This window comes from Falco biarmicus, chromosome 22, assembly GCF_023638135.1.
Source record: "Falco biarmicus isolate bFalBia1 chromosome 22, bFalBia1.pri, whole genome shotgun sequence".
NCBI classification, from domain to species: domain Eukaryota; kingdom Metazoa; phylum Chordata; class Aves; order Falconiformes; family Falconidae; genus Falco; species Falco biarmicus.
The window spans coordinates 136176-160232 of NC_079309.1; the positions used below are offsets into that span (position 1 = coordinate 136176).

General features: G+C 49.9%; 1 protein-coding gene across 1 annotated transcript; it reads right to left on the reverse strand.

The window, feature by feature from the left end:
- Positions 1 to 419: 419 nt before the first annotated feature.
- LOC130141846 (vigilin-like) lies at positions 420 to 18821 on the reverse strand. Its single transcript, XM_056323068.1, is given in 13 exon segments — positions 420 to 800; positions 1103 to 1234; positions 1402 to 1488; positions 1821 to 1889; positions 7416 to 7517; positions 7732 to 7770; positions 7773 to 7940; positions 8783 to 8998; positions 9473 to 9679; positions 11312 to 11527; positions 12093 to 12136; positions 18227 to 18431; positions 18732 to 18821. Coding segments are annotated over 13 exon segments (1785 nt in total). The 3' UTR covers positions 420 to 590.
- Between the last annotated feature and the right edge of the window lie 5236 nt (positions 18822 to 24057).

Consider the following 24057-nt stretch of genomic DNA (forward strand, 5'->3'; position numbering starts at 1 on the left):
AGCTGGTATATGAGTTGGTGGTCGCGATCTCCCCCTGCCGGAATTACCTTTTACTAAAGTTCACAGTTTCTTGGCAGGTAACTACAAGCTGTTCCAGTCGATTCTCCCCAGTTTCCATTAATCCTACATTCTGACATCTCAATATACTTTCTATATACAGAAGACTAGTTAGATACAAAGAAACCCTTCAAACCCTAAATTATTACTTAAGTTTCAACAATGATTCCAACCCATTCTTCTGGCCTTAGTACAAAAGGGTACAAAGGGTCTCACAACTGCTTTTACTAAATAATCATAACTTTCTTCAAAATATATTTTTATCCTCCTATATTTCTATTCTATAAAATAACCCTATAAAATAAGATAATCATTTCAACTTTTTAACAAATCGACAACAATTTCATTCATAATAGGGGGGATCTAGGTGGAATAGACCTTTCCATTTTCTTTCTTCAACGATTTCCTGACTTGATGGTCTCCTTCCCTCCTTCAGGTGCCCACCTTTTCTTTTCTAGTTACTCAGACTAGATGCCTTTCTCAACACAGAGCATTGCCATTTATTTATTTATTTATTAAGACCTTGTGCTGTTTCACAGGTGCAGCAGCTCTTTCTTGGCTTTCTCCACACCCTGGGCTGGGCCCCTGATGATCACGCTGTCACTGCCAGAGCCCTTGGTGGGGAAGTGGATGTGGACTCCACCACAGTCCTCCACGATGGAGCGGACGAAGCGGCCTTTGGCACCAATGAGGGAACTGTGCAGTTTGGAAGGAATAGAGACCTCCACCTCTGTGCTGTTGGCCTAAGGGAGGACAGTACCAGCCTCTTAAGTCAAGCTGCAGAAATGTGTTTGCACCCACTCTGCTTACCCTCTGACTCCCACCTTGCTAGGAGCTTTATAGAGCTGGAAGAAATGCCTGAGCAGAGGGTTTGGAGACTGGCTACTCCTGACAGGAGCAGTCACAAACTTTGGTTTACGAGTCAAGAACAGACCGACACGTTTGTCTCCACCCTGCCCTCACCCATTACAACCACGTCTGTACCTGTGTCTTCTAGCAACATTGTCAAGTCCCTCAGCTACAAAAGGCCGGTTGCTTCACTAACCAGCTCCTTCTGGGTGGCAAGAATCCTGTGGTGAGCAGCCTCACAGTTTGCCCTCTTGCCTGTGATAACAATTGTCTCCGAGTTGCTGTTCTTTGCTGGGAGATCAATTTTGGTGTTGCTTTCTTTACGGATCTGCCACAAAGGAAAAAAAAAAATATCATCTCAGAAGTGTCCCATGTCAGAAGAAAAGCCCTTGCAGGCTATATTGGACATCACCAATGGGCAGGAGAGAGCATCCAGTGGGATTTTGCTGCAGGCAGTGATCATCACGAGCACTTGAGTTAGGAACAATATCTCACCTTCTTGATGTTGGCACCTCCTTTCACTATGATGTTCTTGTGGAACTGTTTGCAGATGGGGACAGAAATAGAAAAGCTGTTTTCAACCTAAGGGAGAAAGGAAGGGAGAACTGAAGATTACACTGTCGTGGCAAGGGAGGCCCGACTTCAGGAGCTCTGATAAACGAGCTTTTGAAAACAGGCTTAGACCCAAGGAAGTTCTCTATACGAGGGACTTTTGTAAGACTAAACAAAGGCAAGGACGTTCCCCTATAGCCTTCACATAACAGGTACTACCCCCTGCCTCCATTCAGCCAAAACAGCGCCGACAGCTCCCTCCTCTTGAGGTGTTTTAGCTCTACCCAAGCCAGTAGAGCTCTGCTTTGCCCCAGGGTTATCCAGGCACGTAGGAGGGAAGTGCAGGCAGAAGACCTCCTTACCAGGTCTGCCACCATCTTTTGCATGTACTCGGTGCACTTCTCCACCTCGTTTTTGGGACCTTGGAGTTGGACGATGTCACTCTTGTGTGCAGGGTCTGGGAAGCTGATGATAACCTGCAGGAGCGGTCATTTCTAGTTAGCTCAAGCAAAAGCAAGAACCCTTGTGTCAGACACATGCAAAGGTTGGGGGGATCCTACACATGCCCTTTTCCCATTCAGAAACGGGGAACCGTGTTAGCGGCCTCTGGCTAAAAGAACTATCTTCTCAGACACTTGCGCTACAGAGCCACTAAAGTTACGACTTCTGTGACGACAGGCCTACTACCCATGTAGGAAAGAACCCCTCTGGATTCCTCCTCTCCTACAAAGCCTTACCTCTGGGAATTGCTCCCGGATTTCCCAGACCCGCTCAGCCTTCTGCCCAATGACGGTCCGGTGGAATTTCTGCTCAACGATTAGGTCCGCAGCGTGTTCATTTTCCTGATGGGAACAGAGGGCACACTGAGTGTTCAGCCGGAGAGCCATCTACTTTGACTTAGCGGTTTGCTGCCCGACGGTTTACTTGCCAGCACTGTCCCTCTTTTCTCCAGACCAAATTCACTCTGCGTTGACAGAGAAGGGCTACCCGAGGGAACAGGGGAAGACATTTGTGAAGAGGAACTTGCACTTGTCATGAGATCCAAGTGCTCCGTGGGCAAGGGGCACACACTCGCACCAGAAGGTTACAAGGGAACACGAGAGCCCAAACCCTGCAGTCTCCCAAACATCACATCCTACTCACTCACCATGGGGACATGTTGCAGTGCTATCAAACTAGCAGACCGCAACAAGGCTTTACCATTGGCCATATTCTACTGCCGGTGCTGTAGCGCCTTCCTCCAGAGGCCAGACCACACTGCTCCTCCTCCAGCTGACACCCTCTCCCACAAGCCACAGGGCTATTTAACCCCTTAGCGGGAACCAGCTACACCTGCACATCGTCCACGTCAATCAACCCACTGCCTCTGAGGCAAGGCCACAGCTGCGTGTTATCAATGCTAATCAACCCACCGCCTTCATTCCTCTACAGGGACAAGCTCACCAAGCACATTTCCACCACCCACAACTGGCTGCTAAAATGTCATTCGCACAGAGAAGTAATTCCACTACTGTTCAGGCTCCCAAGGTACTTTCACCCGTTAAAGCCATCGCAAGGCCTCACGGCCCATTTCTCTCCTTGTACCACCACCACTCCAGGAAAGCAGAGGAAACGTGATGGAGACAGCACACTGGGTGAGCTACAGAGCCCCTGATACCATCTACTAAACACGAAGAGTGTGAGCATGGGAAGGACTAGAAAGGCACTCCACTTACCGTTTAGCTGCTTTCTTGCCAATGAGGGGTCGGTGGAATTGGTGGTCAGCCTTGATTATTGCGTAATCCATGCCGTGGATCTAAAAAGAATTATATTTTATATATATATATGTATGTGTGGATAACTGGCTAGCTGAAAAGGGTCACATAGACATAGTCCAGCTGGCTGGACAAAAATGCACATCGCTCTCAGCTTATCTGAAGTAAAGCAAAATACACTGTCTTTGGCTGTCCTTGTTACACAGTAACAGGAAGATTTTGGTGGGAAAAGAATGTTGCAGGTGGGAACAGAAAACTACAGAAGAGAAACTAGGGGCGGACTTGATATTTAGGTAACTAACCAATAATGAGCTTAACTTTTGTAATATGTATGAGCTAATTATAAGAAGGCATAAAAGGTGACTGTAAGGGACAATAAACGAAGTCTGCTGATCACTCATATTGAGTGACTGTGTCTTCCCTCCGTCGCCACAAATGGCGCCCGAACAGGGACCCTAGAGAGGGCTGAACCTGCGAGCCACGGTTCGACGGAGATTCGGGTACCGGTCCTGAAAGCAGCGCAGGAGGCGGAAGGGCACAGTCCCCGCGCCCGGGAGCACCTACAGAGGGTCCCGCCGGCCACGCGTCGCCGAAGTCTCGCAAAGGCTGCAACGGCGCTGACGAAGGTATGGAGAGACAAGCGACGTACGATTCGCTCATATGCTTTTTAGAAAAGCGGAGCGTTCGGGACATAGATTGTAAAAAGGCATTACCCGGGTTATTAGCGTATGGGATAGCATCCGGGTCCCCCGCGGCAGCAGCGAGCGGCGGCGCAGCCAGGCAGGCCCCTTCCCGGCCGCGGTTTCTCTCCGAGGCGGCACCCCCCCCCCTCCGATCGGCGCCATGGCGATGCAAGCGGCCAAGCGAGCTGACATCTGGCTGCCCCCAGAGGTCAATCGGATCCTTTATATTCGGAACCTGCCGTATAAAATCACAGCGGAGGAAATGTATGATATTTTTGGGAAATACGGACCTATTGGACAAATCAGAGTTGGAAACACTCCTGAAACAAGAGGAACAGCTTAAGCTCCTCAAGGAAAAATACGGAATTCATTACAAACCCACAAAAAAAAAAAAAAAAAAAAAGTGCTTCAGATGTCCCCTACAAGAAATGGGTTTCTGCCTTGAACTAGCAAACATCTCTGTGCTTAAAGAGAAGCCTTTTTGCCTTGATGGAGATAATTCTGTATTCTGTATTTATGCTGTATTCTGAATGTGGAAATTGGTTGGGATTAGGAGGCTGGCTTAAAGGCATTTTGCAAACGGGATTATTATTTTTGATCATTATTGTAATAATAGTTTTTTGATCAAAACCAGCCAAAATTATTTGTAAGCATTAGGCATATCTGAAGAGAATGCCTTTATTTGAATCAGCAGTTAAGGTGTAGTTTAGTCTGAGGCTGTGGTTTTATCTGCTTCTGGTGAATTTTTGAAGTGATGAAATCAGAGATACAAGGTATGCTAAGAGTTATGAGGTAATAAGGTAATAATCTAAGTAAGGGTGCTGTTTTATATCTACAAGTGCAATATGCTTTTATGTAGCAGGGAGAAACTTTAACAATAATGTTGCTTGAGCAAGATGTGCATGTGACAACTTGGGAAAAGGGATATCACAACTGGAGTGCAACAGTGTTTCTATGTCTGGCAGAGTGAAATCTTTCAAGACCTGAGTTTAGACAGTCTAAAATAAGTTGTTAGTATTCAGAAAACCCATCTTAAGCCTCTTTTGCTTACATAGTGTTATGGAAGTCAACTGCTATTGTAGAGAATTAATGATTTTTTAATACATATTAACAAATACTACTATTTTAACTTGAGGCAGTTGAGTGAGAAATACTCACGTGTAGCATTTGAGGGAATGTCAGCATAAATCGCACTTACAGTAAGACTGCATTTTTAATTACTGTACTCGTTAAAATTCGATGATGCCATAAGGCTAAGGCCTTTTATCACAGATTGGTTCTGAACTAAAAGGTGTGTGCACATGTAGATATGCACATTTGTGTTATTTTCCTTAATTGGCTACAAAATAATATAATTAGGTTGGGGACTAGATCTTGGGAATTTACCTATTATACTTCTGTTTGTTAAGGAACGTGCATAACATACAGCACCCATGTAGGCTTGGCTTGTGGCATAGTTGTCAAATTTAGCATAGACATTCAGACAGATAAGCAACGTCCTCTTCTTGTGTGTATCACCTACAAGCCATTATGGCTTAGTGTGTAAATCTGTATGTAACTATTGAAAAATCCACTTATGAATGTATATAGCTTAGAACTAATTTTTTCCCTTTGTTAATTCTTTGATATCAATGACGTATTCTTCAGAAAATGTATGGACTGGTTGGTTGCATAAGGGCAGTTGTTATTTGAACAGAAAATTGTTAATGGTCAGGGATTTTTCACTAAAATATTTGCAAATATTCCTAGTCAAACATCAGTTTGGTTTCTTTTTGGGTTTTGAGCTTGCATTAGTCCAGGTTCAGAACTTTAAAATTACCTTTGAATTTTTTAAACTTTTTATATCACTGGAACAGAAAGAGCATCTAAATTAAAGCTTCAAGCTAACTTTATTTTTCAAGTATTTCAGGAATTATACTTCTGAACTGAGATTTTATAAGTTGGCTGTGTATTTTCCTGTGTTAAAACGCTGTTATTGAAAATGGTCAACCAAGCCTATGTCACCCAAAATAAAAACGGGGGAATTGTGGCTAACTGGCTAGCTGAAAAGGGTCACATAGACATAGTCCAGCTGGCTGGACAAAAATGCACATCGCTCTCAGCTTATCTGAAGTAAGGCAAAATACACTGTCTTTGGCTGTCCTTGTTACACAGTAACAGGAAGATTTTGGTGGGAAAAGAATGTTGCAGGTGGGAACAGAAAACTACAGAAGAGAAACTAGGGGCGGACTTGATATTTAGGTAACTAACCAATAATGAGCTTAACTTTTGTAATATGTATGAGCTAATTATAAGAAGGCATAAAAGGTGACTGTAAGGGACAATAAACGAAGTCTGCTGATCACTCATATTGAGCGACTGTGTCTTCCCTCCGTCGCGACATGTATGTATGTACAATATTATATATTATATTATATAGGGCCAGGTAGGACAGGCCACCGCTTCTGTCTCGTGCCCTAAGTAACTGCCTACTGCCAGTATTGGCACTGACTCACCAGCGGTCAGCTACAAGCACTTCTGCTCTTAAGCAGAGCACAAGCATTCCTCTGCTTTGAGAAGAGAGCATTGTGCTCATGAAACATTGAAAAGACTCACTTCTATGCCTCTCCAGCTATAACCAAGAGAATCCTTCCTTCTCTGCACCAAAAAAATTAATGCTGACTTTTCAAGGATGCTATGGATGAGGTTCATAACCAAGGGGTGTCATCCACCTGCCACACAATTTGTCTCCTGCAAGTTCGATTAAGCATGTCAAGACATCCTATGGATGTGACAAACACCTCATCACCTCTGCTCTGTTGCCCCTTCTTCCCCCAGTTTCTTACTGGAACTAGTAACTGCAGCTCACCAGTTCCTTGAGCATGGCTTCAATCTGTTCCTGAGCCACATGCACATCTTCTGTAGGTCCTTCCAAAGTGATGTTATCCTCTCCTCCAGTGAATTTGATGTGAACCTTGAGGTGAAGGACAATGAATCTCTTCAGAATTTGCCAAGATCCAAGCCAGGCCAATGCTCTTGGTCAGGCCTACACCATCGATCCCTGCCACTAAGAGATGCGCCTCCTCCCAAAAAGCCCAAACAAAATCCCCACAATTTTACGAGTCAGTAACTTAACAATTTCGGCCATATGGCAGTGCCTAGAGCCCAAGGCTCTGGTGCCGTCCCGGTTTCTGCAAGGGCTTTGGAGAAGTTTACTCATTTAGCCTTTATCTAGATACCGTCTAACTCCCCAGGGAGAAGCCTTGCTGCACTCGCCATTTCCAGGTATCCTACTACATCAGTTCTCAAAACAGCACCACATAAAGCTTCCTTGGAAGGGCTCAACCCATGACAATAACATAGGAGGAGCAGTGTTTGCAGCAGTAAAAGAGAGGGTTCCCTTGAACAGCAAAGATCTGTGTCATTTCCCCCTGGGTTTACCCATGCTAGAATACACCTCTCTCTTTCGTGACGAGTGATCTGGACTAAACCTTTTTCTACGCCGAGGGTGCTAAGCTAACCAGCTCATCCATACCTTTGGCATCTGCTGAGTTATTTTGGCCAGGTTCTGTCCTTTCTTTCCAATAATGAAACGATGAAGCCAAGAGGGGGCAGAGACCGAGGAGACGGTAAAACTGTTGGCCTGAGAGACAGAAAAACAGAGAAGCTGTTTGATGGACAAACTGGAAGAGGCCTTCACAACAATTCAGTTCCAATTCCCATGCTGCACCTCCGGTATTGACTTCTAAGCTGCACCTCTAATGGCCCAAGAGAGAGCACCCCCGCTACACCTGTCAGTGCTCACAAATGGATCTTCATGGGACCTTCAAAGGAGGCCTAGCCCATCTTGTCAGTACCTTTGCATAGACGTCAGTCAATGCTTGCCCAAGTTTTTCAGAGGCTCGCCTCGCAGTATCACCGTCCCCGAGCTCCTGTCAGTGGCTGGGATCTCGACAGAGACTCCAGTCTTCTCCAAGATCTCCTGCAGGGAATTCCCCTTGGGGCCGATGACATACTTGTGCTGGGACTTCTTCACCTCCACTGCAAGAGTAGTAGTCTTCTTTTTCTGTAGGGGCAGAGACACTGAGGCATCAATCACAAGGGGGCGGGGAAGGACAAGAGCGACAGGAAGAGGCACAAGATGCAGTCAAACTCTGCACCCAGCAAAGAGCAAAGCCAAGCTGAGCACAGTGGCTCGGCAGCACCCTAGCACCCCTTGGACCCCTGCCTACAGAAAGCCTTGTGCTCAAAAATTCACAGGGCAAGTACACAACTAGCATGCTGTGTCAAGCTCCCTGGGACACGGCATGCAAGAGACCACACACACACACACACACAGGCATGTCGTTGTCGTCGTCCCCGTCCCCCCGTTGGACAACAGGGTTCAACTCCCAGCCGTCTCCCAGGCAGTGCTGTGATGCAACACTGTGCAGGCTATAAGCCGATTGTTGAAATCCGGACTGGTACAAATACAGACCTAACCACGAGGAAAAACAGCCCAGCAACCCACAACAAGGATATTCACAGCAGCGTTGGCTGTGGGAAATAAACTGGAGTGACATTCACTCTTCAGCAACTTCTACTTAGGTAGCAACTTTGATACTGTCAGCTGGCCACCACTGTAGACTTCACGCTTCTTTCCTTCCTTAGTAGCACCGGTGTGAACAAGAGCTCTTGGTGGCCTGCTAAGTCCCACGATACAGAAAAGCGAGAAATCTGTCACCTCCCTGATAGTATCAGCCCAGCTCCCACTCTGCCGAGTGAGGAAACGGTAGGATTCGGGGTCATGTACTGCAAGGGCTGCTGAGCCAGGTGCAACAGAGGGATGCACAAAAGTAGAACAAGAAGGGAAGAGTGCCTAGGAGCAGGTGCCAGGGGAAGGTGGGAAGCTTTATGGACCATCCGTACCTTCTCCTCATAGATCTTCTTAACTCGAGCCACAGCCTGGGCTAGTTGCTCCTTTTCTCCGCTGAAGACTATCTCGGCCTTGTTGACACTGGGTGGAGGAATGTCGATGCGCGTCCCTGTGTCCTGCATGAGCTCCCTCACCAGCTTGTTGTAAGGGCCGGCAATGAAAGGGTGGTACACTTGCTCCACGTCCAGCCGCTCCACGGCACGCTTATCCTGGAAGAGCCCGCAACAGACCTTGGTGGGAACTGCCCTCTGTATTACAGTCTCTGCCAGGCACAGCTAAGTTCCCAGGGGTGTCCTGCCTGACACTCTGGCCCAAGCAACCTTCTTAGTTTGCGGGCTTGTAGATCTCCACCTCTTTCCATCTACAAATACGGTTGCTGCTGCTGCTCCTTGTTTACGATATTCACCCCTGTGATCTCCTGCCTTATCTCAGCTGGCACCTAAGACGCGTCGCTTCAACTATCAAATGCTTGTTTTGGCCTCAGAGATGGACAAAACGCAGCACAAGAAGTTTCAGGACCTGGCAGCGGTGCTCATACAGCCGGCGAGTGGCACAGTATACCACTCTGTTCAGGCTAACGTTAGCCACTGACTGTAGCCACGGTGGCTGCAAACCCCGACTATACCGTGGGGAAGCACAATGGCTGACCAGCTAATGCCATGAGAGAGATCATACTGAGGTACCTGCTCAGCGGAGATAAGCAGGATCTCGTGCCGGGCCTTCTCAATCCCTTCTTTAGTGCCGCTGATCTTGATCTGGTTGCTGGGGTCATCTGGGCGGGGGACCTGCATTTTGGTTGCAGTTTTGAGCTTCAGGTCCTGCAGCCTCTCACCCTTCTTTCCAATGACAAAACAGTGGTGCTCCTTGGGGATGGCAACTGTTGCTGAAGCCTGCGGCAGAAGAACTAAGCGTCTGTGAAAAGCCTTGCCTGCACTGGCAGATCCACAGGAACAGAGCCAGGGAAAGCAAGGTAGACGCTGCTCAGCGGTACTGCTCCTCAGAGCAAACACAACGCCTTCCCAGCACATTCTGTCCGAGGGCTGACACTGTACCAGCTGATCTACAGTGCCTCTATGCCAGGAGTATAAACCCCACCTTTCCCTCAAAACCCTTCTGTTTGCACAGGAGCAGTACCCTGAATTAGCAAAGGCCTTCCGACACAGACGAGGAGGTGCCTCTCCTCCAGTGTAAGACACCAGACAGCAACTGAGATGGCAGCGCACAGCTGGAGTTTATCTGAACTCTGACATCTTCTGCCAAGGCTACAGAGAACAAGACATACAGTATGACTCCTAGGAAAGAGAAATTCAACACCAGAAACCTACTGCAGGAGGCAGGCAGCTAGCACATGCTTACCACTACTGAAGTGCTAAGGTGTCTTCAAGTGTAGCACATGCTGCTCCTGGAACTGCTTCTAGAAGGCCCCACATGCAAAAGGGGTCCTTCTCAATCTACCATTAAAGGGATGCTCTATACAAGGGCTTCCCGACTTCTTCCCTTCTCACTGAGTTTTTGCAGGTCTGGTAGCTGATGACTGCTATCGTGCTCCTGATCCCTCTGATTAGGTAACCACTAACAGCAATCAGACAATGAAAATGCAAGCTATAATGGAAAAATAAAAGATGAAGAAAAGATCACTCAGTGTGACTTTTCAGCTCTGTGTTCCTGTCCTGAAGCCAGCCAAGCCTAAGAGAAGCTGGAACAGAGACACAGCTTCCAGACCTGGGGCCAGGGCAGAAGGAGGTATATTTGAGAACAGTGGCTCATGGATCTGTGGCGGCACAACCTGAACTGTTTTTTCAGATGCACTTTGTGGATGTAGGGTTTCGTTCCTTTCTCTTTCCTCTGGCAGGGTATGACACAGGGGCTGAACAGCGCTAAGCAGACATGGTATTAACATCACATTACCTACCTTTGGCATTATACTTTAAAACACACTGCAACACCTGGCTGCGATACATCCTAACAAGAGCTACCACCTTAACTATGAGCTCAAGAACCATAAGGGAAGAGATCAAAACCTAGAGGACTGAAGCAACCGAAACAACAGGGTTGTGGCTCCTTACCAGTGTGCCTTGAGTTACACAAGGCAGAACCCTGACCTGAAGCTTTTGGCAGGACTTCCTTTTCTCTACTTTTCTTTCTCCCAGCCTGCCACGTTCTCCTCTGAAGGACTTCAGGAAAAGCACAGTCCCATTCTCACACACTACTAGCTTTGTGTGTGAGGCTCCTGCACCAGCACCTCAGCACAAAGTCACTGGTTGCAACTCAAATGTTCCAGAGATGGCAGACTCCACGCTTCATGCAACACCACGGCCTGTAATTAACTTGGAACCCTATTTGAAGCCTCATTCCCATTCCAAATTGCCAATTGGGTGCTTTGAAAACGTATGGCGAAGCTGAATTAGTCACGTAACAGCATACCTCTTTGTCTTACAAGCACACGGGCCCAAGGGTCTCAAAGCATTTGCGAGTCTTGGGGAAGAGCAAAGACGAAGGCAGAAACAGTTAGATGCCCTCACCCGAGTCTGCAGTCGAGCGACAATCTGCTTCCGAGCCTTCGTGACTGCTTCCGCCTTGCCAGAGACCACGATCGAAAGGCCCTGGTCCTTTGCGAGAGACAGCTCCAGGTGAGCTCCCGTCTTCCGCATGATGTCAAGGCAGATCTTGGCCTGCTCGCCTTCTCCAAACTGATTCATGTCCTTGTATTTCCTCTCCTCCAGTGGCACATGGAACACCTGCTCAGCCACGGGACAGACAAAAGCAGGGCACAGCAAGGTGCCAGTGTGCTTTTGATTATCAGTGTCTCCCTCTCTTACTGCCATACAGGAGGACTTCACTGGTGTACTAAGTTCCCAGATTTAGGCGACCCATCAGCCTTTCCAGTGGAGACACCAGCTGCAGTACGAGGGCACGGCAGCAGGCAGTGTGTCCCAAACTGAGTGCTCTCCTAAAGAACATGCTGTTGGGGGGGGGGGGGGGGGGGGGGGGCGGAGAGGAGGGGGAACACTTCAATGCATTAGCACTCGCTCCTTGAATTCTGCAATCCTCCCTTCAGGCCTGTTCCAGCTATCTGTGGAACAGGGATGCAGAGCTTCTTCTGGGCAGTTTTTCAACACATCCCTCCCCCTCCGGAGCAGTCCTAGCATTCAGCTGCGGTCTTCCTTGTGCCTCAGGGCAAAGTACAGCAAAGAGGCAGTTACTCTGACACACTAAGGGATTTCATACTCCAGGGAAAGCTTCACTTCACCTACTTTTTGGAGGGATGAAAAGGAGGGAGATAAGACACCCACTCCCACCAACCTGAGTGATGACAGAAGCCTTTATTGGCTGCACCTGTTCTGATTCTTTGGCCACCCAGAAGTTTACATCTCAGTCCTTCCCGGCTTTGGAATCATCTCACACATTGTAACGTATTATGCAGGCAAAAAAGAACCATTCGGCTACATAGGAATAGTCTGAGCTATACTATCGATTGGATTCCTGGGCTTTGTCGTATGAGCCCACCACATATTCACTGTAGGAACAGACGCAGACACCCGAGCATACTTCACCTCCGCCACTATAATCATCGCCATCCCAACCGGCATTCAGGTATTCAGCTGACTGGCCACACTACACGGAGGCACCATCAAATGAGATCCACTGATACTGTGAGCCTTGGGCTTCATCTTCCTCTTCACAATTGGAGGACTAACAGGTATCGTACTAGCAAACTCCTCATTAGACATTGCCTTACACGACACATACTATGTAGTCGCCCACTTTCATTACGTCCTCTCAAGAGGAGCTGTATTTGCCATCCTCGCTGGATTTACCCACCGATTCCCACTATTTACTGGATACACCCTGCACCCCACATGATCTAAAACCCACTTTGGAATTATATTCACAGGCGTAAACCTAACATTCTTCCCCCAACACTTCCTAGGTCTAGCCGGCATACCACGACGTTACTCAGACTACCCCCACGCCTACACCCTATGAAACACCCTATCCTCTATTGGCTCCCTAATTTCAATAACAGCCGTAATCTTACTAATATTCATCATCTGAGAGGCATTTGCAGCAAAACGAAAAGTCCTCCAAACAGAATTAACCGCTACCAACATCGAGTGAATCTATGGCTGCCCACCCCCCTATCACACCTTTGAAGAACCAACCTTCGTCCAGACCCAAGAAAGGAAGGAATCGAACCCTCACACGCTGGTTTCAAGCCAACTGCATCAAACCACTCATGCTTCTTTCTTATGGAGTGTTAGTAAACCCATTACACAGCTTTGTCAAAGCTAAATGTACACCCCTACCGTGGCCAAGCAATCCCAAGTCGGATCCCAAGACGCCTCCTCACCCATCATAGAAGAACTCATAGAATTCCACGCCCACACCCTAATAGTTGCACTCGCAATCTGCAGCCTAGTTCTCTGTTTGCTGACACTTACACTAGCAGAAAAACTATCCTCCAACACCGTAGATGCACAAGTAGAACTCATCTGAACAATCCTACCCGCCACCGTCCTCATCCTACTCGCCCTACCATCTCTACAAATTCTATACATAATAGACGAAATTGATGAGCCCAATTTAACTCTGAAAGCCATCGGACACCAATGGTATCGAGCCTACGAATACACAGGCTTCAAAGACCTAATATTCGATTCCTACATAATCCCAACCACAGAACTCCCTCCAGGGCACTTCCGACTCCTAGAAGTAGACCATCGCATTGTAATCCCAATGGAATCCCCCATCCGTATCATCATCACCGCCAACGACGTACTCCACTCATGGGCTGTCCCATCCCTGGGGGTAAAGACCGACGCAATCCCAGGACGACTTAACCAAACAGCCTTCATCACAACCCGACCGGGCATCTTCTACGGCCAATTCTCAGAGATCTGTGGAGCCAACCATAGCTACATACCAATCGTGGTAGAATCAACCCCCCTAGCCCATTTCGAACGCTGATCCACGCTCCTATCATCCTAATCATTGAGAAGCTATGTACCAGCACTAGCCTTTTAAGCTAGAGGAAGAGGACAACCCACCCCTCCTTAATGACATGCCCCAACTAAACCCAAATCCATGATTCCTAACCATGCTTGCCACCTGAACGATCTTCTCGCTAATCATCCAACCTAAACTCCTACCATTCACCCCCATCAACCGCCCCCCAAACAAAACCAACGTCCCTGACAAATCCACCCCCTGAACCTGACCAAGAACCTAAGCTTCTTTGACCAATTCTCAAGCCCCTATTTAATAGGCATACCCTTAGCCCTCCTCTCTATTCTCTTTCCCACCCTATTATTCCCCTCCCCCAACACCCGATGAATCAACAACCGCCTCACCACCCTTCAATCCTGACTAATTCACCTAATCACAAAACAACTAGTAATACCCCTAGACAAAAAGGGCCACAAATGAGCGCTAATCCTCACATCCCTAATAATACTGCTCCTTACAATCAACCTCCTAGGCCTACTACCCTACACATTCACCCCCACTACCCAACTATCCATAAACATAGCACTAGCCTTCCCATTCTGACTCGCCACCCTCCTCACAGGATTACGAAACCAACCCACAGTCTCCCTAAAACACCTACTGCCCGAAGGCACCCCCACCCCGCTTATTCCCGCCTTAATTATAATTGAAACCACAAGCCTACTTATCCGCCCACTAGCACTTGGAGTCCGACTTACAGCAAACCTAACAGCAGGACACCTACTCATCCAACTCATTTCCACAGCCACTGCCACCCTTCTTCCCATCATACCCGCAGTCTCCGCTCTAACCATGCTAGTCCTTCTGCTGCTCACCATTCTAGAAGCAGCAGTAGCTATAATCCAAGCATACGTCTTCGTTCTCCTACTAAGCTTATACTTACAAGAAAACATCTAATGGCCCACCAAGCACACCCCTTCCACATAGTAGACCCCAGCCCCTGACCAATTTCCGGAGCCGCTGCCGCCCTCCTCACTACCTCAGGACTGGCCATGTGATTTCACTACAATTCCCCCCAGCCCCTGGCCTTAGGCCTAATCTCCATAATTCTTGGAATACTCCAATGATGACGAGACATTATCCGAGAAAGTACATTCCAAGGCCACCACACACTCCCAGTACAAAAGAGCCTCCGATATGGAATAATCCTGTTCATCACATGAGAAGTATTCTTCTTCCTGGGCTTCTTCTGAGCCTTCTTCCACTCACTCATTACCTACCTTTGGCATTACACTTTAAAAAACACTGCAACACCTGGCTGCGATACATCCTCACAAGAGGCCACGTGTTATCTGGCTGCCTCTCCTGGAGACCACCACGGGGGTCCTGGCAGAACTCCAGGAATGAGGGACGCAGCTTGATGCAAGCAAATGTCGATTTAGTGTACACAGTCACGAGTTTATATATGTTTTCAGAAGCTGCGTGCTTTAAACAGATTGGTTCTTTAAGCTAAGAATTACATACTAGGCAATCCCTGATTGGTGGTTAACTACAAAGGACACTTTCATCAATTAACAGCAAGGTGTTACCTTTTCTTGGCACCATCCGTCTCCCACTCCCCTGTGCTCTGCAAACATGCCTCATCATGTTAATTGCTGTCTAGACAAGCTCGAGCACATTCCCCTCAGCTAACCGATTGCCGCGCATGGTCCTAGTTTGCAGACCGCTCCTGCACTCCTCCGCTCCCCCTCATTCCTCGCTTACTGGGAGCAAGGGGGCAGAGGGACTCCAATCCTTAAGCAGATGGTCTTCTTCTGAACGCCCATCCCTTCTGCACTGTGCACACTGATTATCACCCAACCGAGGGCTGGGCCGCAGTCCCCCTCTGGGGGCTCTGCCTTGTCCTCAGGACCTTCCCCTCACCCTACTATTTTACTCTGATACCGCCAACAAGCGACAATTTACTCTTTCCTTTTGACTCTCTCTATGTCAATATGCAATCCAAGCAACACCCAACAGCTTTCCCCTGTCTTGAGCAATCACTTCCTTGTAGCTTTTGTAATTTTCTTCTAATACCATCGCAGGATTGGCCCACCAATAGAGGGGCTGATTGATCTCATCCCTCTTAAGATTCAGGGTCAATACTTGTAGAGTTGCAGGCTACCTCCTTCATTCTGTTCTGCAGATCTGGGGGGGGCTCTTGGCTATCGTGCCTAGCCTCGTACCGTTCAGACATGGTTATTGCCTTAGCCACAGCATTTTGAATGCCAAATAGAATCCCTTTCTGATACCGAGTCCAAAGTTGCCTGGGTCCGTTAACATGCAGGTCCCAGTTTGGACCAACAGAGGGGAAATGATGCTCCACAGTTCCTGTTTTAACCTCAGCTTCCACATGTATTCTAGCGGCTTGACAAATCATCTCCTTCTCACTACTATCAAACAAAACCTGCAGTACTGCCGCTATATCCTTACACTCTGGATCATCCTGTGTTTTAACCATCATTATTTCAAAAACACCAGCCGCCTTCTCAGGGTCGTCTCGGTAATTTCCTGCGGTTGCTTTTCAATTCTTCAACTCCGTTACTGAAAATGGGACCCTCACCATAATGGGTCCTTCGTTTCCCACAGCCTGGCACAGGGGAGTCTGTATCACTTCCCCTGGTCTGGCCCGCTCCCACCCTGCGGCTGCGCTAAAACCTTCTCCCTCTTCACAGCCACTTTCCCTGCCACCAGCCTCGTCAGCTCGCCTGCCACCACTTTCTCTTACCCTGCTCACATCACTAATATCAGCATCAGAACTCTCTCCCCGTCTCTGCTGGGCTTCAACCATTAACTCTAAACCATTGTCTCTAAACCTCCTTCTTTCTTGTAGTCGTTACAATTTTAAACACCTCTGTCTTATACTACAAGCAGAGCAGACCCTTTTCAATGACCTCTTCTTATCCTTTCCCAAAGCCAAGAGAAAAGGATCTCAGGAAGGTAAATTTGTACCACACTGGTTTTGCCATTCAGAATGGGTCTTTACAGTGGAAGAAAGATCAGCGTATCAAACTCTGTCCCTTTTCCTTTCCTGCCTTCAAAACAACATCAGCGGTAACATCATACAATAATGCAAACTGCCATTTTCCCCCGTCACCCAGTTTCTACAGAGACCACCCCTGAGTACACTATTGCACTAGGGTGCTTTTAGTTACATTTCCCTCAGAACTACCCCTTGATTCTTCCCAGTGTCCCAAAACACATCCCAGGGGAGACTGCTGTAAAATACCACGGCCGTGTACACTGACCAGGGCCCGTTTCCTTTTAGTGTCCTGAACATTTTATCATACACATGTGTAGAAGTATTTTCAGATGTTCAGAGTGCACTCTACTAGACACACACACACACACAACATTAATATACTTGAGTACGTCAGGCAGAAATTTTACCAGACACATTGTTTGCAGGAGAGCCCTCAATAACCCAACCCAGCGGGGCTTTTGCCTCTGCTTAGGGGCAGGTATCCCAGACCACCAGGAATGCCTGACATCTTACCAGGGGAACGTTGCTTTGGAGTCGTTGGTCCGGGAATCAAAGGTCTTCCCCAAGAGTCCCTCACTGCCGGCTGGAATTGCTGTGATCCGCAGCTCCACCAGCGCTCAATAGCGGAGTCTCACCTGGGTCACCAGAAAATGATCCCGTAAAGGCGGTCACGGTGAAAAACCCTCTCAGACTTGATGTGAAGTTTCAGAAGGCGGGCATTCTTTATGACAGCGCTGGGAGCACGGGGGAGTGCTCACCAAGGTACTCGAGGGTACACATTACATACAGCAGAGTACTTGCACGCTCACAGTGCGCCACACATGCACACTCTACCAAGTTGTCTCCTCTTGCGGCCAGAACTTCCCCACTCAGAACTTGCCTGCACACATCTTTCTCCCAGGATGGACCAGGCACAGACAACCACTGGGGGAGTGTGCTCAGCTTTTATTGACCTCAGAAAGTGTCCAGGGTGGAGAGGAGTCTGGCAGCACAATGTCCTCGTGGCAGCTGAACGTGTTGGGCGCCGTCCATGCACCCATGCCTCGTGTGCCTCCCTGTGCCACACCCTCTGGGTACCGCACAGGATCAGGGCCAGCTGCCATCTCTGGGGACCCCTCTGCCAGCACGGCGCTGCTGCTCTCGCTGTGGCCTGATGCAAGTACAGCAGAAAGCCTTGCGCAGAGCCCTGAGCGCCCTGCGGAAGAGGGAGGGCCGTCGCTGTCGAGCTGGGGCATGCGGGAGGGCAGCCATGCCTGTGGAAGGAAGACAAGTGTAGGCAGGGGGCTGGGCAGGTACCGGGCAAGATCCTGCCTGCTCCCCGCCACCGAGAGCTTTCCCCAGGGAGTGGTGGCCAGGGAACGGCCAGCCCCCATGCACGCAGTCCTTCTGCTTTGGCCTGGGTGCACATTGCTGGGACACCTGGGCTAAGCCTTCCCTTGCCAGGCCAGCGCTACACGCAAGGATGTACCTGGGTCATCCTCGGGCTCATCCCTGGGCTCGGAGCAGGGCCACGTGTTATCTGGCTGCCTCTCCTGAAAACCACCACGGGGCTCCTGGCAGAACTCCAGGAATGACGGGTTGACCCAGATGCTGTAGATGATGATTCCCGCTCGGCACAGCTCTATATCATCATGTTCCCAGTTTTCCTCCTCAGACAAGAACCTTGGCGCACCCTATAAAAACATTAAGGGCAAAAGGAGACCTAAGCATCTGTAACTGGGTGCCGGGGGAAACACAGGCGTTTAGGGATATGGATTAGTGGTAGAATATGCAGTGCTATGTGTCGGGTTGGTTAGGATTATGGTCTCTGCAGCCAGAGGAGGGCTGTGCGTCACCTCTGTGCTGGGAGGCCACTTACACGGGGAGAAGAAGAGCACAGGCGGGGGATGGAGGGGATGTCAGCGGGATGACACGGACAGTACAAGCCATCTCCCTGTCACACATGCCCTGGACACTGTGCCTGACTGCAGTACCTCGTGATGCAGCCTGCTGTTGGGCTGGGGGTGGGCGTTTGCCTCCTCATCCATGGGCATCTTTGGTGGCGTCTGCCGATGACCGGCCATGGTCACCCAGGGAGATGCTGCCTCCTGAGGGAGTGGCTCTCCTGGGAGTAGGCACCCAGGGCTCTGGCTCCTTAAATACCCGCGGGGTCACCGTGGGGACCCGCATCACAATGACCTCTGGGCACGGTGCGCCGCCTGCATCACAAAGCCCTGGCGATGCTGTGGAGCCTGGCGGGGACTGGCTGTGCCCGGCTGTGCCCGGCGTGGGGCAGCCCCTGCTTGCCCCTCACAGAGGCCCCAGCAGGCCCGAGCCCGCACCTCCCACATCCCCCCGGTGCCAGCAGCCTCTGCAGAGCTCAGTCCTGTGTGCGTGCAGCAGCTCTGGCTGCCACCGCCCGGGGCCTTGTCCCCACGCATGGCTCCCACGCAGGGCGCCCAGGCCTGGGGACGCTCCGGTGCCCGCCTACAGAACGCAGGGGAGGCCCGCAGGCCCGTGCCCAGAGGCCACTGGCCACGCCGAGCTGCTCCCGGCAGTCGCCATGGGCCGCGGGGTGACCAGCCCTCTCCCCAGCCGGCTCTGGGAGGTCCCTCCCAGGCTGCTCTTCTTCAGTGCCTTTCCTCCAGAGATGGAGCGTGCACGGGCTCACACCCACAGCCAGGACGAGGGAGCAGGGCTGCCTCCCTGGGGCTGACGCTCTGTGCTCCCTTTCCAGCTGGAATGAAAAGAAAAGCTGCCTTTGTTCCCAGTTACAACACAGAGAAACACCCGTGTCTCATGCACATGCCTGCACCTTTTCTGACAGAAAATGGCTTTGGGGCACAATGGAAACTCCTGGGGAGTTAAAAGAACCCATTAAAATAAACGCTGCTCAGCTGATGTTGGAGACCTTGGTATTAGACACCCAGACTTGTTCTCCTCCACGCAGTTGTCACTCCTGGACCAGGAACTGCTTGCTAGTGGGTGAATCTGACAGCAGCAGCTCCCAGGCAGAGCTGGGAGCAGCCCCTGGGGACATCTTTAGGCTTTACAGCAGTGTTTGCTGCCCCAGCACCGGTCCCCTGCCCCCTGCAGAGTCCAGGCGGGAGGCCGGAGGGAAGAGTCCCACCAACAGCTTTGGCCTCCAGGCTGGAGAACCCTGTCCCAGGCTCAGGCACCGCTGCCTCCGGGCTCCCCTACCCCATCCTGGGGCAATGAGGCAACTCTCTTCCTTCTACAGAACAACACTCAAAGCTTAAGGGGAGGAGGAAATGCCTACTTCCTCCCTCATGCAGGTTTCCCCCAGGCCTAGAGGTTGCTGCTGTCTTCTGCTCGGCTGGGAGAGGGGTTGGAGCCTTTCTCCACCTCTCCTCGACCTCCTCTCTCCTGGGCTGGGCTGGAGGGTGGGGAGTCCAAGCGCCTCCAGTGCCGAGGGCCTGCCAAGGAGCAGACGCTCTCAGCAAAGCAGACGGCAACCACAGGTGCTGTTTCCCAGAGGACCTCTTGAAAGGAGCCTGCAGCAGGACCTGGCAGCTGGGAGACCCAGCACTGCATGCCCATCATCACAGCTGATTTTGCCGCTTGCATCCTGCTGCCACTCTCTCCCTCACGAGCCTGAGCAGGCAAACCCCTGCCCTGCAGCCGGATGTCTGTCCTGCTCCCCTCCTCTGGAGACCTGCCGCCCTGGGTGCCCCGAAGGAGAGGGTCGCTGCTGCTCTCAGCGGTGTCAATCGCTGCCCGTACCTGGGGTTGCTGTCGGTCCTTCCCCGCAGACCAGGCTCCCCACGCCGCCCACTCTGCCTTTGCTTGCTCGAGCTGCTCTTGCCACTTGGGCCTCACTTGCTCCCACTCTGCAGGCAGCTGCCAGACCTCCTGGAGGGGATGGCAAGGCAGCAGAAGGCAGGCTTAGTCTCCGCTCCTGGAACGGGTGTCCTTCGGGTCTGACCCGTGTTGCCGCCCCTTGCCTCAGCTGGTCGGTTGGCAGGGCTTTGCCCCTAACACATCGGGGGCTCTGGGGTCATTCTAGGCTCCTGGCAAACACAGCTGCGACCAAAGCCCTCCACTGTGAACAGCCGAGAAAGGACTTGGGCATCTCCCATAGGCCCTGGGCCAGGAGAAAGTGTTTTGTGACAACCCAGGGGGCAAGGAAGATCTGAAGGAGGTGACAGACAGCTGACAAGGAGCGCACGTCCAGGGGTCCTTTCAGGCTGGCTCTCTGCACAAAGAGGCTTTTGCCGAGTCCCCAGCAGCACGGTAGCTACAGCTACACCCTTGGCACGAGTCCAAAAGTCAGCGGGTCCCCATCTCAGCCCAGAAAGCAGGTAGCCCTACTTCTGTGGTGCCTTTCATCTGGCTACCGGGGCAGTGTGAGAACTACCAACAGAACTCCTTCCTGGCACCTTCTCTGGTAGAACTGTAGATTGCATGTACCAAACCCTTATCCTGACCATGTCCCTAACCCTATTTAGCCCTAACCCTAAAGCTACCCTTGTAGTCTGCCCGAGCGGGGGCCCCCACTGCCGCGCTCACCCGGCAGGGCAGCCACCGAACCCCCCGAAGGGCTCGATGCCAGCCTAGCTAGGCCCCCCACCCCTGCCCTTCACCCGGCAGGGCAGCCACTGAACGCCTCAACAGGCTCAATGCCTGCCTAGCGGGGCCCCCCACCGTCACCCTGACCTGGCAGGGCAGCTACCAACCCCCCCCCGACGGACTCGATGCTGCTCTTGCAGGACCCCCACTGTCGCGTTCAGCCACCGAACAGCCCTGACGTGCTCGATGCCGGCCAGCAGGGCCCCCACCATTGCATTCACCTGGCAGGACAGCCACCGAACCCCCCCGACGGGATCGATGCCAGCCTAGCGGGGCCCCCCACCGCCGCTCTGACTCTCTCCTCTCTCTAATGCCTGAGCAGCCCAGTGTTTTGAGCAGCACACAGAATAAGCTTTCTTAGTAGAAAATGATACCAAGTTAGTCTGGTAATGGATAGGCACAAGAAGCATTACTGAGAAACCTTGTTACCCATACCCTTACAGCATGCTGGCTAGACCAACAGATCTTGAAAACACGCACCTGTAGCAGTCCTGAAAGGCAGGGAAACCAGCATCTCAGCTCTGTGGATAGAACCCAGCTGCAGATGATATTGCACAGGACAACTAAGGTAGAAGTTGATCACGCACCAGTTTTTCTCCAGCAACTGCTTACCAGCAGGGTCTTGTCCCATACGAGACACAAGGTGTCAAACTCCACATTTGCTGTGGGCCGATGTGCCCAGCACATCTGCAGCCGGGTCACAGCTGCTGCCTCTCTCACCCACCCAAAACCCTTGCAGAGGGAAATGGAAGGGCACTGAGCATCCAGCTGGTGCCTTCAGCCCTCGGCACCCTCTGTCATCAAAGAAAAAAAGAACAGGGCATGGAAATTATGCCCTGGCACCAGGACCTTCTTCCTAGAGGCATCTGTCAGCTGAACTGCTGAGAAACAAGCACCTACAGTTTCCCTTTAGCACAGCCTCAAGGCAGATGCCTTCTTGTAACCCTCCTCCCTGGCTGCCACTCCCACCTTTTTAATTAGGTGCTAATTTCTCCCAGACAGGCTCACAATAACTTGCTGGGCTGCACACCAGAAGATGGCTTCAGTTTCATTTCCCTAGGACTAGAAGACAGAAATTTCCAACCCTCTTTGGAAACTTTTTCTTTCTTGGCTGGTCTCCCCAGCACTGAGAACTCCTTTTACAAATGATAGCTCGTGAAAGATACATCTGGGATTAACTACCCTCCCGGCAGTTAAACGCTTGCCCTTTGCAATACTTTTTAGAGAAATCAGTAGTAGGGGGCGAGGGGTGGGGATCCCACCGCCGGCTTGCTTTTCCTCCCCTTGCCTGCTCACAGGGGTGGGAAGAGGCTCCTGAGCCGCCCCCCCCCCCCCTCAGCATCTACATCAGGTAGTTCTTCTGATTATATGGAAGCGAATGCAACAGCTACAAACCTGCAAGTTGTGAGATGTTTGACAGTGACAAATGTTAATGGGAGTCGAGCAGTCAGGTAAAGCCTATTCAAACAAAACGTGCGTTACTGCAGTACTCCAAAACCCGATCAGGATGATGAAGTGGAGCCCATTGTCTCGTATATGGGAACTGTATCTGTGGTAGGCGATGACTGAGGAGTCTTTAGGTGTAATGGTGGAGAGGTTGGTGAGATGTCATAACGAAAGGGAGTCACTTCATCCTTGAATCTATGTATGGTATAGTAACGAACAGGAATTGAGACATTATTTCATGTCATTAATGAGACAGATGCTGGAATATTATGCTTGGTTCAGTTCTCAGAATCTTAAGTTCTTGGAAAACGGTATGTAACACAGAGAAGAGGCATAAAAGTTGAGCTTGGAAAACAGGTTGTACAATGCAAGAGTTTCAAATTGGTGTCCTTCAAGTTTGCCTGTAAGGTAAGAGATCATCTTAAGTTAGTTTGTGTAGTATTTTATACATTGATTTTAACAGGAACTGACATTTATGCAGAAGACATATGTAAAGAACCTATTGCTGAACACTAAAACCATTCACATTTTAAAAAAAAGTGAAACTGAGATCTAAGTGAAGGCAGTTAGCCACTGAAACAACTTCTAAAAGAAGTAGAACATCTGTCCCCTTTGCTTTTGCATCAAAACTGGATTCATTTCTAGGTGGTGTATTCAGGTCCAAATTCAGCCCAAGTTACAGGTCTCTGAACTACAGCGCAGAGAACCCCTCCATAGGCAGCATTCTCAAACGAGAAATAAATGCACGTATGATTTTGTTACATATACAAACACATAACATTAGGCATTATATGTTGGCGATGTGGTAATGTCATTGTTAAATAGCCATCATCCTTGCTCATCAGGAGAAACAGGATTTCTCTTGTTTGGAGATAGACTCAGCTTTGAGGTCAACCCATTTCTTCAGCCAGCTTACATTTTTCTGGACTCTTCAACTTCAGCCATGGCAATTAATCTAAAAAGTAAGCATCATATCTTTCCCTTTTCACCTACGCAAATACGATTTTTAAAAAACACAGAAACAACCAAAGGAAAGCAAAGCCGGATACCGTTAATGATATTCACAGAGGAGGAACGTATCACTTAGTCCTCGGAGCAGACTTTAGGGGACAGAAACAGCAACCAATTGTTACCAGTATTTATCCTAGCTAGTGCTAGCCAAGTGGGAAGGCCTCATTCTGTAAGAGTACTTGGTGATACCGAGGGTCTGCTAAATGGCCTTTTTGCTTCCTCCTTTCAGCCAATTCAGTCACCATAATTCAGAAAAACCTGCTCAGCTGTTTT